The sequence below is a fragment of the Oncorhynchus clarkii genome, chromosome 11 (genome assembly GCF_045791955.1).
Source record: "Oncorhynchus clarkii lewisi isolate Uvic-CL-2024 chromosome 11, UVic_Ocla_1.0, whole genome shotgun sequence".
NCBI lineage: Eukaryota > Metazoa > Chordata > Actinopteri > Salmoniformes > Salmonidae > Oncorhynchus > Oncorhynchus clarkii.
Window position 1 is genome coordinate 7,443,623 of NC_092157.1, and position 15,308 is coordinate 7,458,930.

General features: G+C 43.1%; 1 protein-coding gene across 1 annotated transcript in view; it reads left to right on the plus strand.

The window, feature by feature from the left end:
• LOC139420602 (WW domain binding protein VOPP1-like) overlaps positions 1–14,152 on the plus strand; it is a 50,578-nt gene extending 36,426 nt beyond the window's left edge. Inside the window, exons 3-5 of the mRNA XM_071170793.1 lie at positions 5,903–5,980; positions 11,080–11,213; positions 13,965–14,152. Coding sequence (XP_071026894.1) covers positions 5,903–5,980; positions 11,080–11,213; positions 13,965–14,152 — 400 coding nt within the window. The remainder of the gene's footprint in view (positions 1–5,902; positions 5,981–11,079; positions 11,214–13,964) is intronic.
• The last annotated feature ends 1,156 nt before the right edge of the window (positions 14,153–15,308 follow it).

The window sequence follows — 15,308 nt, forward strand, 5'->3', positions numbered from 1 at the left end:
GAAGTCCCATCCCTTCTTCCCGACATGTTCTGATCACCTGACTCTGTTTTAGGGGAAGTCCCATCCCTTCTTCCCAACATGTTCTGATCACCTGACTCTGTCTTAGGGGGAGGTCCCATCCCTTCTTCCCAACATGTTCTGATCACCTGACTCTGTCTTAGGGGGAAGTCCCATCCCTTCTTCCCAACATGTTCTGATCACCTGACTCTGTCTTAGGGGGAAGTCCCATCCCTTCAGCCACTAAAAACTGCACATTTTTAGTGGCCTTTTATTGTCCCCAGCCCAAGGCACACCTCTGTAATGATCAGGCTGTTTAATCAGCTACTTTATATGCCACACCTGTCAGGTGGATGGATTGTTGTGCACAAATGATGTGCACAAAATTTGAGCGAATGGAAAATGTCTGGGATCTTTTTTTTTATTTCGGCTCCTGAAACATGGGACCAAGATTTTTACATATTGCGTTTTTTATATTTTTGTTCGGTGTACATCAAGTTCCTGATGCTGCCCAAGCCAACTACAAGGTAGAGTTTGATGACTATGAGAACGTCCCTGGAGTTACTGGCTGTCATAGTCCCATCAAGGGTCCTTCTACAGCAGATTGAAGGAGGACAACATAGTGGAATCATACTTGGTGATGGTGGTTATAGGGCTTTCAACCAAGGACATGCTGCGTTGACCTCAAACAGCATGGCTTTACATTGACCTCAAACAGCATGGCTTCACATTGACCTCACACAGCATGGCTTCACATTGACCTCAAACAGCATGGCTTCACATTGACCTCAAACAGCATGGCTTCACATTGACCTCAAACAGCATGGCTTCACATTGACCTCAAACAGCATGGCTTCACATTGACCTCAAACAGCATGGCTGCTGAGACAGACAATGACAAAATGGACTAGCCAGCAGAGATGCAGTACTTCTCACAACAGATGGTTCAAGTGATTGAAGCAATGAATAGCCATGGATTGGTAACAAGGTTTTTAATTGACAAATGGAAATATGGGGACCCCCGGACTGGTGCTAGTTTGAGAAGCACATTGGTACTACTGCTGCTGCTTCTTCATGTTTCTCTCCTCCTTCATAGCCAACTTAACATGAAGAACATTGGTACTGCTTTTTCATTTGAGTTGAATGCATTACAAAATGGTGGTCCAGGCATTAATTTTCTTGTTTTCTGTTGAGGAATCATGCTGTTTGTTCTATTTATTTAACCTTTATTTAACCTTTTATTTAACTAGGCAAGTCAGTTAAGAACAGATTCTTATTTATAATGATGGCCTACCAAAAGGCAAAAGGCCTCCTGCGGGGATAGGGACTGGGATTCACTTAAAATCAATATATATATATATATATATATATATATATATATATATATATATATATATATATATATATATATGTCTGTTCTTATATATATATATATATATATATATATATAAGAACAGACAAGAGAGCCAACAACACTACATAAAGAGCGACCTAAGACAACAACACAGCATGGTAGCAACACAACATGACAACATGGTAGCAACACAACATGGTAGCAGCACAAAACATGGTACAAACATTATTGGGCACAGACAACAGCACAAAGGGCAAGAAGGTAGAGACAACAATACATCATGCAAAGCAGCCACAACTGTCAGTAAGAGTGTCCATGATTGGGTCTTTGAATGAAGAGATTGAGAAAAAACTGTCCAGTTTGAGGGTTTGTTGTAACCCGTTCCAGTCGCCAGCTGCAGCGAACTTGAAAAGAAAAGCGACCCAGGGATGTGTGTGCTTTGGGGACCTTTAACAGAATGTGACTGGCAGAATGGGTGTTGTATGTGGAGGATAAGGGCTGCAGTAGATGTCTCAGATAGGACGTGAGTGAGGCTTAACCTTTCTGGCGCAGGCGTTCCGCTAGCGACCCACCCCGACAACATCCGGTGAAATTGCAGAGCGCTAAATTCAAAATAGAGAAATAGTGGTAATAAACATTCATAAAAAATACAAGTATTATACATCGGCTTAAAGATTAACTTCTTGTTAATCCAGCTGCTTTGTCAGATTTCAAAAAGGCCTATGGCGAAAGCATACCATACGATTATCTGAGGACGGCGTCCCGCATACAAAAGCATGAAAAACATTTTCCAACCAAACAGATGCATCACGAAAGTCAGAAATAGCGATAAAATAAATTGCTTACCTTTGAAGATCTTCATCTTTTTGCAATCCCAAAGGTCTCAGTTACACAATGAATGGTCGTTTTGTTCGATAAAGTCCTTCTTTATATCCCAAAAATGTCTGTTTATTTGGCGCGTTTGATTCAGAAGTACACCGGTTCCAACTCGCCCAACATCCCTACAAAGGATCTAATAAATAACACGCCCAATTTTTCAGTTTTTGATTTGTTAAAAAAGTTTGAAATATCCAATAAATGTCGTTCCACTTCATGATTGTGTCCCACTTGTTGTTGATTCTTCACAAAAAAATACAGTTTTATATCTTTGTTTGAAGCCTGAAATGTGGCAAAAGATCGCAAAGTTCAAGGGGGCCGAATACTTTCGCAAGGCACTGTATATTAAAACTCAGTTTTTCACAATTCCTGACATTTAATCAGAGTAAAAATTAATCGTCTTAGGTCAGTTAGGATCACCACTTTATTTTAATACTGTGAAATGTCAGAATAATAGTAGAGAGAATGATTTTTTTCTTTCATCACATTCCCAGTGGGTCAGAGGTTTACATTCACTCAATTAGTATTTGGTAGCATTGTCTTTAAATTGTTTAACTTGGGTCAATCGTTTTGGGTAGCCTTCTACAAGTTGGGTGAATTTTGGCCCATTCCTCCTGACAGAGCTGGTGTAACTGAGTCAGGTTTTTAGGCCTCCCTGCTCGCACATGCTTTTTCAGTTCTGCCCACACATTTTCTACAGGATTTAGGTCTGGGCTTTGTGATGGCCACTCCAAACATTCCCAAACCAGAAACCGTGGATTGATGGCAGCATTGATGGCAGCATTCGCGTGAAACTGAAAGTGCGAACCACTGCTTTTAATCAGGGCAAGGTGACCGGAAACATGACCAAATACAAACAGTGTAGCTATTCCCTCCGCAAGGCAATCAAACAAGCTAAGCGTCAATATAGAGACAAAGTAGAATCTCAATTCAACGGCTCAGACACAAGAGGTATGTGGCAGGGTCTACAGTCAATCACGGATTACAAAAAGAAAACCAGCCCAGTCACGGACCAGGATGCCTTGCTCCCAGGCAGACTAAATAACTTTTTTGCCCGCTTTGAGGACAATACAGTGCCACTGACACGGCCCGCAACCAAAACATGCGGACTCTCCTTCACTGCAGCCGAGGTGAGTAAAACATTTAAACGTGTCAACCCTCGCAAGGCTGCAGGCCCAGACGGCATCCCCAGCCGTGCCCTCAGAGCATGCGCAAACCAGCTGGCTGCTGTGTTTACGGACATATTCAATCAATCCCTATCCCAGTCTGCTGTTCCCACATGCTTCAAGAGGGCCACCATTGTTCCTGTTCCCAAGAAAGCTAAGGTTACTGAGCTAAACGACTACCGCCCCGTAGCACTCACTTCCGTCATCATGAAGTGCTTTGAGAGACTAGTCAAGGACCATATCACCTCCACCCTACCTGACACCCTAGACCCACTCCAATTTGCTTACTGCCCAAATAGGTCCACAGACGATGCAATCTCAACCACACTGCACACTGCCCTAACCCATCTGGACAAGAGGAATACCTATGTAAGAATGCTGATCATCGACTACAGCTCAGCATTTAACACCATAGTACCCTCCAAACTCGTCATCAAGCTCGAGACCCTGGGTCTCGACCCCGCCCTGTGCAACTGGGTACTGGACTTCCTGACGGGCCGCCCCCAGGTGGTGAGGGTAGGTAACAACATCTCCACCCCGCTGATCCTCAACACTGGGGCCCCACAAGGGTGCGTTCTGAACCCTCTCATGTACTCCCTGTTCACCCACGACTGCGTGGCTACGCACGCCTCCAACTCAATCATCAAGTTTGCGGACGACACAACAGTGGTAGGCTTGATTACCAACAACGACGAGACGGCCTACAGGGAGGAGGTGAGGGCCCTCGGAGTGTGGTGTCAGGAAAATAACCTCACACTCAACGTCAACAAAACTATGTTGGCAGCAGCCACTCAATGTTAGTGGTGGCTGTTTAACAGTCTGATTGCCTTGAGATAGAAGCTTTTTTGCAGTCTCTCAGTCCCTGCTTTGATCCACCTGTACTGACCTCGCCTTCTGGATGATAGCGGGGTAAACAGGCAGTGGCTCGGGTGGTTGTTGTCCTTGATAATCTTTATGGCCTTCCTGTGACATGGAGTGGTGTAGGTGTCCTGGAGGGCAGGTAGTTTGCCCCCGGTGATGCGTTGTGCAGACCTCACTACTCTCTGGAGAGCCTTACGGTTGTGGGCGGAGCAGTTGCCGTACCAGGCTGTGATACAGCCCGACAGGATGCTCTCGATTGTGCATCTGTAGAAGTTTGTGAGTGCTTTTGGTGACAAGCCAAATTTCTTCAGCCTCCTGGGGTTAGTCAACAAAGCAAGCAGTTGTCATGAGGCAAATAGCAAAATGCACAAGGGGGAAAAAAATATACATAATGTCCTGGGGCCATTGTAAGTTCAGAGTCACTTGCCCCAACAGTGCGTGTGTGTGTGTGTGGTGGGGGGGGGTACTTGTACCAGACTGGGAGATGGGCTAGGGCAGACGGAGAACAGATCGCCAGGTGGTATCCAAGCAGCAGGAGAAGGTGTCACACCCACTTGGGAGAAGCTTTTATTTCTGGAGGCAGATTTCTTGTAGAAAATGCCAATGGATGGTCTTTGAACAGCGAGAGGGGACTTCAAAGACTCTTGCCACTTGTTGGGCCCAAAGGCCTCCACACTTCACACCTCCATTCTAATTGAAATTGTATCTGGTCTGTCCTAGAAAGCCTGGCAGACTTAAGCATTCAGTCCCCATAAACTTTATTTATTTATTATAAAGTACTTTATTATTTCAAAATGTTTCGATAATTGGATGCTTCAGCACACTTCTCTTTTAGGAGTTTTTTTTTTTTTCCAAAGCCATTTTTTAACGTTTTTATTTTTTGGTTTAGGTGATTTCCTCCAATTCCACACAATGCTATGTATTAGTTTCCCGTCCCTGGTTTCTGAAGCATCCTCAGGTCTGCACTAAGTGCACATTGTTATCTAGTTAGGCTTCACAAAGATTAACTGGTTAGTCCTTACATACCTTAGTCTGGGACTCCCTAGTCTAGAACTAATTCATCTAAATAATTAAGTTAAGCAATTTTTTTATTCTGGATTCATTTAAGTAGAATTTAAACTCTGTCCGGGAAACCCATGGGACTCTACAAGGTACTGAAAGCGTTCCACAGGGATGCTGGCCCATGTTGACTCTAATGCTTTCCACAGTTTTGTCAAGTTAGCTGGATGTGCTTTGGGTGGTGGACCATTTTTGATACACGTGGGAAACTGTTGAGCGTGAAAAACCCAGCAGCATTGCAATTCTTGACACACTCAAACCGGTGCGCCTGGCACCTACTACCATACCCCGCATACAAAGGTACTTAAATATTTTGTCTTGCCCATTCACCCTCTGAATGGCACACATACACAATGCATGTCTCAAAGCTTACAAATCTTTCTTTAACCTGACTCCTCCACCTTTATCTACACTGATTTTGAATTGGATTCAACAGGTGACATCAATAAGGGATCATAGCTTTCACCTGGTCAGTCTGTCATGGAAAGAGCAGGTGTTCTTAATGTTTGGTACATTCAGTGTATGTATATAACTCACTCCACTCTGTTTCTAGATGTGACTAGACAAAGTGTTTGCGTTCTCATTTCAGATGCCGCTCGTACGAGGACTGTTGTGGGACCCGATGCTGTGTCCGAGCCCTCTCCATCCAGCGGCTATGGTACTTCTGGTGAGTCCATCTTAACTCTGACTATAAATGGACTGGACAAGAGTTGTTTTTTTGTTGTTTTTTTAAGTGTTATTTGTTTGGTCCAATCAAAAAGCATGCATGACATTAGTTGAATTGTAAGGCTTTCTCATTGCAATGTTCCAATGCTGTTATTGGGAAAATAAATCCCATGCCCAGGTCATTCACGAGTCACCTCTGACTGGCAACCGTTCCTCATTCTGGTTGGTAAACAAATCATTGATGCAAATAAGGCTGCTGACTGCTCTCCTGGTGGTACGAGCTCAGTTGAAAATTACGTTTGGTACCGCTTTACTTACTGTTGAAGGGGTGGAGACAGGTTAAATAATCGTTATCAAATCAAATCAAATGTAATTTGTCACATACACATGGTTAGCAGATGTTAATGCGAGTGTAGCGAAATGCTTGTGCTTCTAGTTCCAATAATGCAGTAATAACCAACAAGTAATCTAGCTAACAATTCCAAAACTACTACCTTATACACACAAGTGTAAGGGGATAAAGAATATGTACATAAAGATATATGAGTGAGTGATGGCACAGAGCGGCATAGGCAAGATACAGTAGATGGTATCGAGTACAGTATATACATATGAGATGAGTATGTAAACAAAGTGGCATAGTTAAAGTGGCTAGTGATACATGTATTACATAAAGATGCAGTAGATGATATAGAGTACAGTATATACATATACATATGAGATGAATAATGTAGGGTATGTAAACATTATATTAGGTAGCATTGTTTAAAGTGGCTAGTGATATATTTTACATCATTTCATACAAGACCAACTGCAACGTTTCCACTGGATAAGACAGTATTTGCACCTGCAAGTTGCTGGGGGAAAAATACTACCCAACTTCAAGACATCAAAGCACATCATCCCAATATATACTGTGTACAAAACATTAGGAACACCTTCCTAATATTGAGTTGTACTCCCTTTTGACCTCAATTTGTTGAGACACGGGACTCTACAAGGTGTCGTATTCTACATGGATGCTGGCCCATGTTGACTCCAATGCTTCCCACAGTTGTGTCAAGTTGGCTGGATATCCTTTGGACCATTCCTGATACACACAGGGAACCTGAGTGTGAAAAACCCAGCAGCGTGGTAGATCTTGACACACACAAACCGGTGTGTCTGGCACCTACTACCGTACCCCGTTCAAAGATACTGCAATATTTTGTCTTGCCCATTCACCCTCTTTAATGGCACACATACACAATCCATGTCTCAATTGTCTCTTGGTTTAACAATTCTTCATCTCCACTGATTTGAAATGGATTTAACAAGTAACATCAATAAGGGCTCATAGCTTTCTCCTGTATTCACCTGGTCCGTCTGTCATGGGAAGCGCAGGTGTCGTCTCACCCTGGCCTGACGTTTTGATCACCATGTAAATCTTTCTCTGACATGGTGACTTATCAATATATTAGTCTTTTTATTTACTCTCAGATTCCATAATGCTAACTAGCATCAACGTTGACATCGTGCAAAGCTACAAATCCCTGCAAGCTCCTGCATGTCATCTCTAGCTGACACGTTCGCTAACAGGTGTTGTGTCAATTTTAAAACTTGCACAAGAAATGTAGCCAATTTATTCATTACTAAATTTAGCGAACATTAGATGGTTAATCCAGAGATATATTACTATTTATACTTATTTTCCACCATAATTTGCAAATTAATTCATTAAAAATCCTACAATGTGATTTTCTGGATTTTAAGTGGGAGAACTTGCACAATTGGTGGCTGACTAAATATGTTTTTTGCCCCACTGTATGCCTCGATTCGTCAGTCTCGTTCAGATCATCATGGTATTTGTAGTTCTTTATGATAGCCTAATTAGCATTTCATTTTTTTGGGGGGGGGTGGGGGGGGGGGGTAAATACAGGCAAATATATTGCTAAAAGTCACCTTGTCTGAGATTTACACGGTCATCAAAATGTCACGCCAGGGTAAGCCTACACAAAACACAGAGCTTATTTTAAGTGTTTCTAAAATCCCCTATGGGGGGAAAATGAATGGAACCTTTATTTATTTTTTTACCTTTAATTATTATTATTATTTATTTTTTTTTTAACCTTTTATTTTACTAAACTCAGCAAAAAAAAGGATCGTCCCTTTTTCAGGACCTTGTCTTTCAAAGATAATTCGTAAAAATCCAAATAACTTCACAGATCTTCATTGTAAAGGGTTTAAATACTGTTTCCCATGCTTGTTCAATGAACCATAAACAACTAATGAACCTGTGGAACGGTCGTTAAGACACTAACAGCTTACAGACGGTAGGCAATTAAGGTCACAGTTATGAAAACTTAGGCCACTAAAGAGGGCTTTCTACTACCTCTGAAAAACACCAAAAGAAAGATGCCCAGGGTCCCTGCTCATCTGCGTAAACGTGCCTTAGGCATGCTGCAAGGAGGCATGATGACTGCAAATGTGGCAGGGCAATAAATTGCAATGTCCGTACTGTGAGACGCCTAAGACAGCTGTAACACATGATTATCATCTGTTGCTGTTTACTCTTGTTTCACTCTCCTCGGTCAACAACATGATTAGGACTGGCTGTGTGGTATCAGTCAACATGATTAGGACTGGCTGTGTGGTATCAGTCAACATGATTAGGACTGGCTGTGTGGTATCAATCAACATGATTAGGACTGGCTGTGTGGTATCACTCTCCTCGGTCAACAACATGATTAGGACTGCCTGTGTGTCATCAGTCAACATGATTAGGACTGCCTGTGTGGTATCAGTCAACATGATTAGGACTGCCTGTGTGGTATCAGTCAACATGATTAGGACTGCCTGTGTGGTATCAGTCAACATGATTAGGACTGGCTGTGTGGTATCACTCTCCTCGGTCAACAACATGATTAGGACTGCCTGTGTAGTTTCAGTCAACGTGTGTTCTCATGACATTTTGATTTGGGAAGTTTTAATGTTTTTTCTTGGAAACTATATAATTTAACAAAATATCTGCATCACTAGTCCAGTGCAGTCTGTGGAACGGATCGTTTTAGTCAGACATATACTACAGTTCAAAAGTTTGAGGTCACTTAGAAATGAAAAGCTTTTTTTTTTTTTTCCATTAAAATTGATCAGAAATACAGTATAGACATTGTTAATGTTGTAAATGACTATTGTAGCTGGGAACGGCTGATTTATTTTTATTTTTATGGAATATCTACATAGGCGTACAGAGGCCCGTTATCAGCAACCATCACTCCTGTGTTCCAATGACACGCTGTGTTAGCTAATCCAATTTTATAATGATAATTTTAAAAGGCTAATTGATCATTAGAAAACCCTTTTGCAATTATGTTAGCACAGCTGAAAACTGTTCTGATTAAATAAGCAATAAACCTGACCTTCTTTAGACTAGTTGAGTATCTGGAGCATCAGCATTTGTGGGCTCGATTACAGGCTCAAAATGTCCGGAAACAAAGAACTTTCTTCTGAAACTCATCAGTCTATTCTTATTCTGAGAAATGAAGGCTATTCCATGCGAGAAATTGCCAAGAAACTGAAGATCTCGTACAACGCTGTGTACTACTCCCTTCACAGAACAGCACAAACGGGCTCTAACCAGAATAGAAAGAGGAGTGGGAGGCCCCGGTGCACAACTGAGCAAGAGGACAAGTACATCAGGGCGGCAGCGTAGCCTAGTGGTTAGAGCGTTGGACTAGTAACCGAATGGTTGCAAGATCGAATCCCCAAGCCGACAAGGTAGAAATCTGTCGTTCTGCCCCTGAACAAGGCAGTTAACACACTGTTCCTAGGCCGTCATTGAAAATAAGAATTTGTTCTTAACTGACTTGCCTAGTTAAATAAAGGTAAAATAAAAAAATGAGTGTCTAGTTTGAGAAACAGATGCCTCACAAGTCCTCAACTGGCAGCTTCATTAAATAGTACCCGCAAAACACCAGTCTCATTGTCAACAGTGAAGAGGTGACTTGGGATGTTGGCCTTCTAGGCAGAGTTGCAAAGAAAAAGCCATATCTCAGACTGGCCAATAAAAAGAAAAGATTAAGATGGGCAAGATAACAGACACTGGACAGAGGAAGATTGGGAAAGTGTTATGGACAGACAAACATTCGTGAGAAGCAGAAAAAATTCAAAGATGCTGGAGGAGTGCTTGACGCCATCTGTGAAGCATGGTGGAGTGAGAGTCTAGTCATGATTGAGGGAAAGATTAACAGAACAAAGTACAGATATCCTTGATGAAAACCTGCTCAGGACCACAGACTGGGGGCAAAGGTTCATCTTCCAACAGGACAACGACCCAAAGCACACAGCCAAGACAACGCAGGAGTGGCTTCGTAGTAAGTCTCTGAATGTCCTTGAGTGGCCCAGCCAAACCCAATCTAACAGCTCCAGAGAGACCTGAAAATAGCTGTGCAGCGACGCTCCCCATCCAACCTGACAGAGCTTGAGAGGATCTGCAGAGAAGAATGGGAGAAACTCCCCAAATACAGGTGTGCCAAGCTTGTAGTGTTATACCCAATAAGACTCAAGGCTGTAATCAACCAAGTACTGTGTAAAGGGTCTGAATACTTATGTAAATATGATATTTGAAGTTTGTTTTTTAATTGAAAAAAAATAAGTTTGCTAAAATTTCAAAATGCTGCTTTTGTTCTGTCGTTATGGGGTTTTGTGTGTAGATTGATGTTGGGGGGGGGGGGGGGGACTATTTGAATACATTTTAGAATAAGGCTGTAACTTAACAAAATGTGGAAAAAGTCAAGTGGTCTGAATGCTTTCCGAATGCACTGTAAAGTATGAAAAAGCTTTTTTAAAATGTGTTATTATTATACTTTTATTGTGTACTAGATCGTATGGGTTGAAAAGTATATTTTTTTCTCAGACATAAATAAACAATTCCACGTGAAAGCCAAAGGTCATAGCTTTCTTGAGGTTGGAAACACTACTACTACATTAATAAAATATTCTCGTCTTACTACATTGACCAAAGCCATAGCAAAACAGTGCAAAATGGCTGCCAGTTTAACTTTATACTTCAATGCATGTCCCACTGTGACTGCTCTCTTTCTCTCCTCCCTCTTTCTCCAGGTTGATGCTGATGATGGGGGTGCTATTCTGCTGCGGAGCGGGCTTCTTCTTCCGCAGGTGCATGCACCCCTCGCCCCTCAGCGACGAGCATGCCTTCAACGTCTCCTTCACCAGGCAGCCTGTATCCACGCCAGGTCAGTGGGAGTATACGGCATAGACGAGCGTCCCAGGAAGTGGATTCTCAATTATTTTAACCTGTTGTGATAAACGTTAGCGATATAGACATTGCTGAAGGAGACCAAATCACAGGTTTTTTTGATTCAAAGTGCCAATTTACCCCACTGTGTTATCAGCAGTGACAGCTTTACTGGCCTCCACAGTGTTGCAGGAGATAAGATACCCAGCGGGGGGGGGGGGGGGGGTTAAATCAATGTTCATTCCAGGTGCAGTGAGATAATTAAAATGGCTGCTGATGATATTCACACGCAGAGCCAGGCAGCCACTCTTAGTCCAAATCCTATATTTATAGGCAGTGGTGTGAAAATACTTCAAATAAAGTACTACCGAAGTAGTTTTTTAAGGAGTATCTGTACTTTACTATTTTTGATCACTTTTACTTCACTTACATTCCTAAAGAAAATGAAGTACTTTTTACTCCAAAGGGTATTTGTTGCATTTCGAATGCTTAGCACCACAGGAAAATGATTTAATTTACAATCCTTATCAAGAGCTCATCTCTACCGCCTCTGATTTGGCAGACTCACTAAACACACATGATTTACACATTCATTTGTAAATCATGTTGGTGTGCCCCTGGGAATATCCGTAAATTAAAAAAAACAAGAACATGGTGCCGTTGTGGTTTGCTTAATATAAGGAATTTGAAACAATGAATACTTTTGATACTTAAGTATATTTTAAAAACGAAATACTTTTACTCAAGTATATTTTTACTGGGTGACTTTTACTTGAGTAATTTTCTATGAAGATACCTTTTTAACTTTTACTCAAATATGATAATTGGGCACTTTTTCCCACCACTGTATTAGGGCTTTTCCCCCTAACCACTGTATTAGGGCTTTTCCCCCCAACCACTGTATTAGGGCTTTTCCCCCCAACCACTGTATTAGGGCTTTTCCCCACCACTGTATTAGGGCTTTTCCCCACCACTGTATTAGGGCTTTCCCCCCCACCACTGTATTAGGGCTTTTCCCCCCAACCACTGTATTAGGGCTTTTCCCCCCAACCACTGTATTAGGGCTTTCCCCCCCACCACTGTATTAGGGCTTTTCCCCCCAACCACTGTATTAGGGCTTTTCCCCCCAACCACTGTATTAGGGCTTTTCCCCCCAACCACTGTATTAGGGCTTTTCCCCCCAACCACTGTATTAGGGCTTTTCCCCACCACTGTATTAGGGCTTTTCCCCCCAACCACTGTATTAGGGCTTTTCCCCACCACTGTATTAGGGCTTTTCCCCCCAACCACTGTATAAGGGTTTTCCCCACCACTGTATTAGGGCTTTTCCCCCCAACCACTGTATTAGGGCTTTTCCCCCCAACCACTGTATTAGGGCTTTTCCCCCCAACCACTGTATTAGGGCTTTTCCCCCCAACCACTGTATTAGGGCTTTTCCCCCCAACCACTGTATTAGGGCTTTTCCCCCCAACCACTGTATTAGGGCTTTTCCCCCCAACCACTGTATTAGGGCTTTTCCCCCCAACCACTGTATTAGGGCTTTTCCCCCCAACCACTGTATTAGGGCTTTCCCCCCCAACCACTGTATTAGGGCTTTTCCCCACCACTGTATTAGGGCTTTTCCCCCCAACCACTGTATTAGGGCTTTCCCCCCCAACCACTGTATTAGGGCTTTTCCCCCCAACCACTGTATTAGGGCTTTTCCCCCCAACCACTGTATTAGGGCTTTTCCCCCCAACCACTGTATTAGGGCTTTTCCCCCCAACCACTGTATTAGGGCTTTTCCCCTCAACCACTGTATTAGGGCTTTTCCCCCCAACCACTGCATTAGGGCTTTTTCCCACCACTGCATTAGGGCTTTTTCCCACCACTGCATTAGGGCTTTTCCCCACCACTGCATTAGGGCTTTTTCCCACCACTGCATTAGGGCTTTTTCCCACCACTGCATTAGGGCTTTTTCCCACCACTGCATTAGGGCTTTTTCCCACCACTGCATTAGGGCTTTTTCCCACCACTGCATTAGGGCTTTTTCCCACCACTGCATTAGGGCTTTTTCCCACCACTGCATTAGGGCTTTTCCCCACCACTGCATTAGGGCTTTTCCCCACCACTGCATTAGGGCTTTTTCCCACCACTGCATTAGGGCTTTTCCCCACCACTGCATTGGGGCTTTTCCCCAACACTGCATTGGGGCTTTTTCCCACCACTGCATTGGGGCTTTTCCCCACCACTGCATTGGGGCTTTTCCCCACCACTGCATTGGGGCTTTTCCCCACTACTGCATTAGGGCTAAAAGAGTGTATGGTTTTGGTTTCCAAGGCAGCTGAGACTTTGAAACTGGCACAGTTCAAGGTCTTGTTTTGATTTACATTTTGTTGAGTTGTCAATAATTCAACGTGAAATCAACAAAATGTGACTTTTTATTAAATCCAATCCGTTTTCCATGTTGGTTCAACGTCGTCACATTGATTTTGTTGTTGTTGTTGTTGTTGAAATAACATTGGCAACACAGCGTTGACAGCTAAGCATGTTGGTAGTTGTGGGACCAGTATGTGGGATGTTTGTCATGAATATTTGATGTTGCATCCAGTGTCAGAACACTTAACGGGGGGCTTTGAGCTGTTGAGAAGAGGGCGGAAAGAGGAACATTTTTAAATACTTTATTTGAATCCACAAATCACATTACTCACACAGACCTGAATTTGCACTCTGATTAACAGTGACAATTTCTCTGTCCTCCCCCATGCAGTATCCCAGCAGCCTGGAATGGTAGGCTATGGCGACCCCGGCGGCGTCATGACTTCCCCCCTCACCCCCGTCTACCCCATCCAGCCCGGCCCCGCCCATATGATGAACGACTACCCTCCACCGCCCTCGTACTGCAACCACCCACCCCCGCCTTATGAACAGATTTTCCGGACACCAGAGAAGAAGTAAGTGTCAGCGGCGTTTCCCTCCGTTCCTTCTCCTTCGTTGTGACATCACCAGCAGAACGGACAAGGACATGAGGGGACAGCCACAGTGTCTGTCCACTGTTATACTGTCAGCCCAAGTGCTCACCCAGGTCGCAGGGACAAGAAACTGAGAACCACCTAGAGGAACAAACTGTCCTTCCTGAGGACCTGGATACAGACCGACTCAATATGTCTCCATGGTTTATATTTTCAAAATCATTCATTCTTTCTAATTTACACAAAAGCATATATATATATAAGCATATATATACACACACATCAGTCTTTTTCTGCTGACAGTGCCATCTTGATGAGCATGGTCTGTGACTGATCTGTAGTGAGGCACTCGGACTCCTGTAAATGACACAACTGAGGAATTTCAATGGAGAATGCTGACCCAAGATCAGCACATTGCTTCTAGGTGAACAGATTAATGTTAACATTATGGTAGAGTAAGCTGACCTAGGACCAGGGCATAAGAACAGACACTGTCTAAAACTGTACACGAGTGACAGCAAATTGGAGTTGAAAGCCACCTTGAAGAAGTTACTACACAAGGTGTTTTAAAATAGCTGAAAGGGGTAAAGACTCTGTTAGGATGCGTCCACACTAATTGGGCTGCTTGTCTCGTCCTGAATCCTGTGACTATAAACACTCCGGGCAGGAAGTCTGATCGCTGTGAAGGAGGGGAAACGGACCTGGATTTTTTTGTTTTGTTTATTCACACTATGTATTCCTACTGTGCTGACTGTGGCGATTCATCCCTCTGGATCGGGACAACAAACTGCCACAAACTGGCAAGAAATCCACTCAACCAGACGGACTCCAAATTGAGACCAAGTCATGTGGTTGTCCATTGTGACAATTTCAGTCAGTTTTTTTGGAACTATCACCACAGAGGTTCAGTAATGGTTTTTCAGAGAACTGGACTTCAGTTTGTATAGTAAGGAGCTCGACCAGAATGAGGATTAACTCAAATCAATGCGTTTGTTCCGGACACGCATGCATGCAGGTTGCAACTGGATCACGTTTCACTGAGGAGCTCAAGGACTTTGTTTACTGTACCTTCGAAGTATTCACGTCCCTTATCTTTTTCCACATGTAGTTGTTACAAAGTGCAATTAAAATGTTTTTTGTTG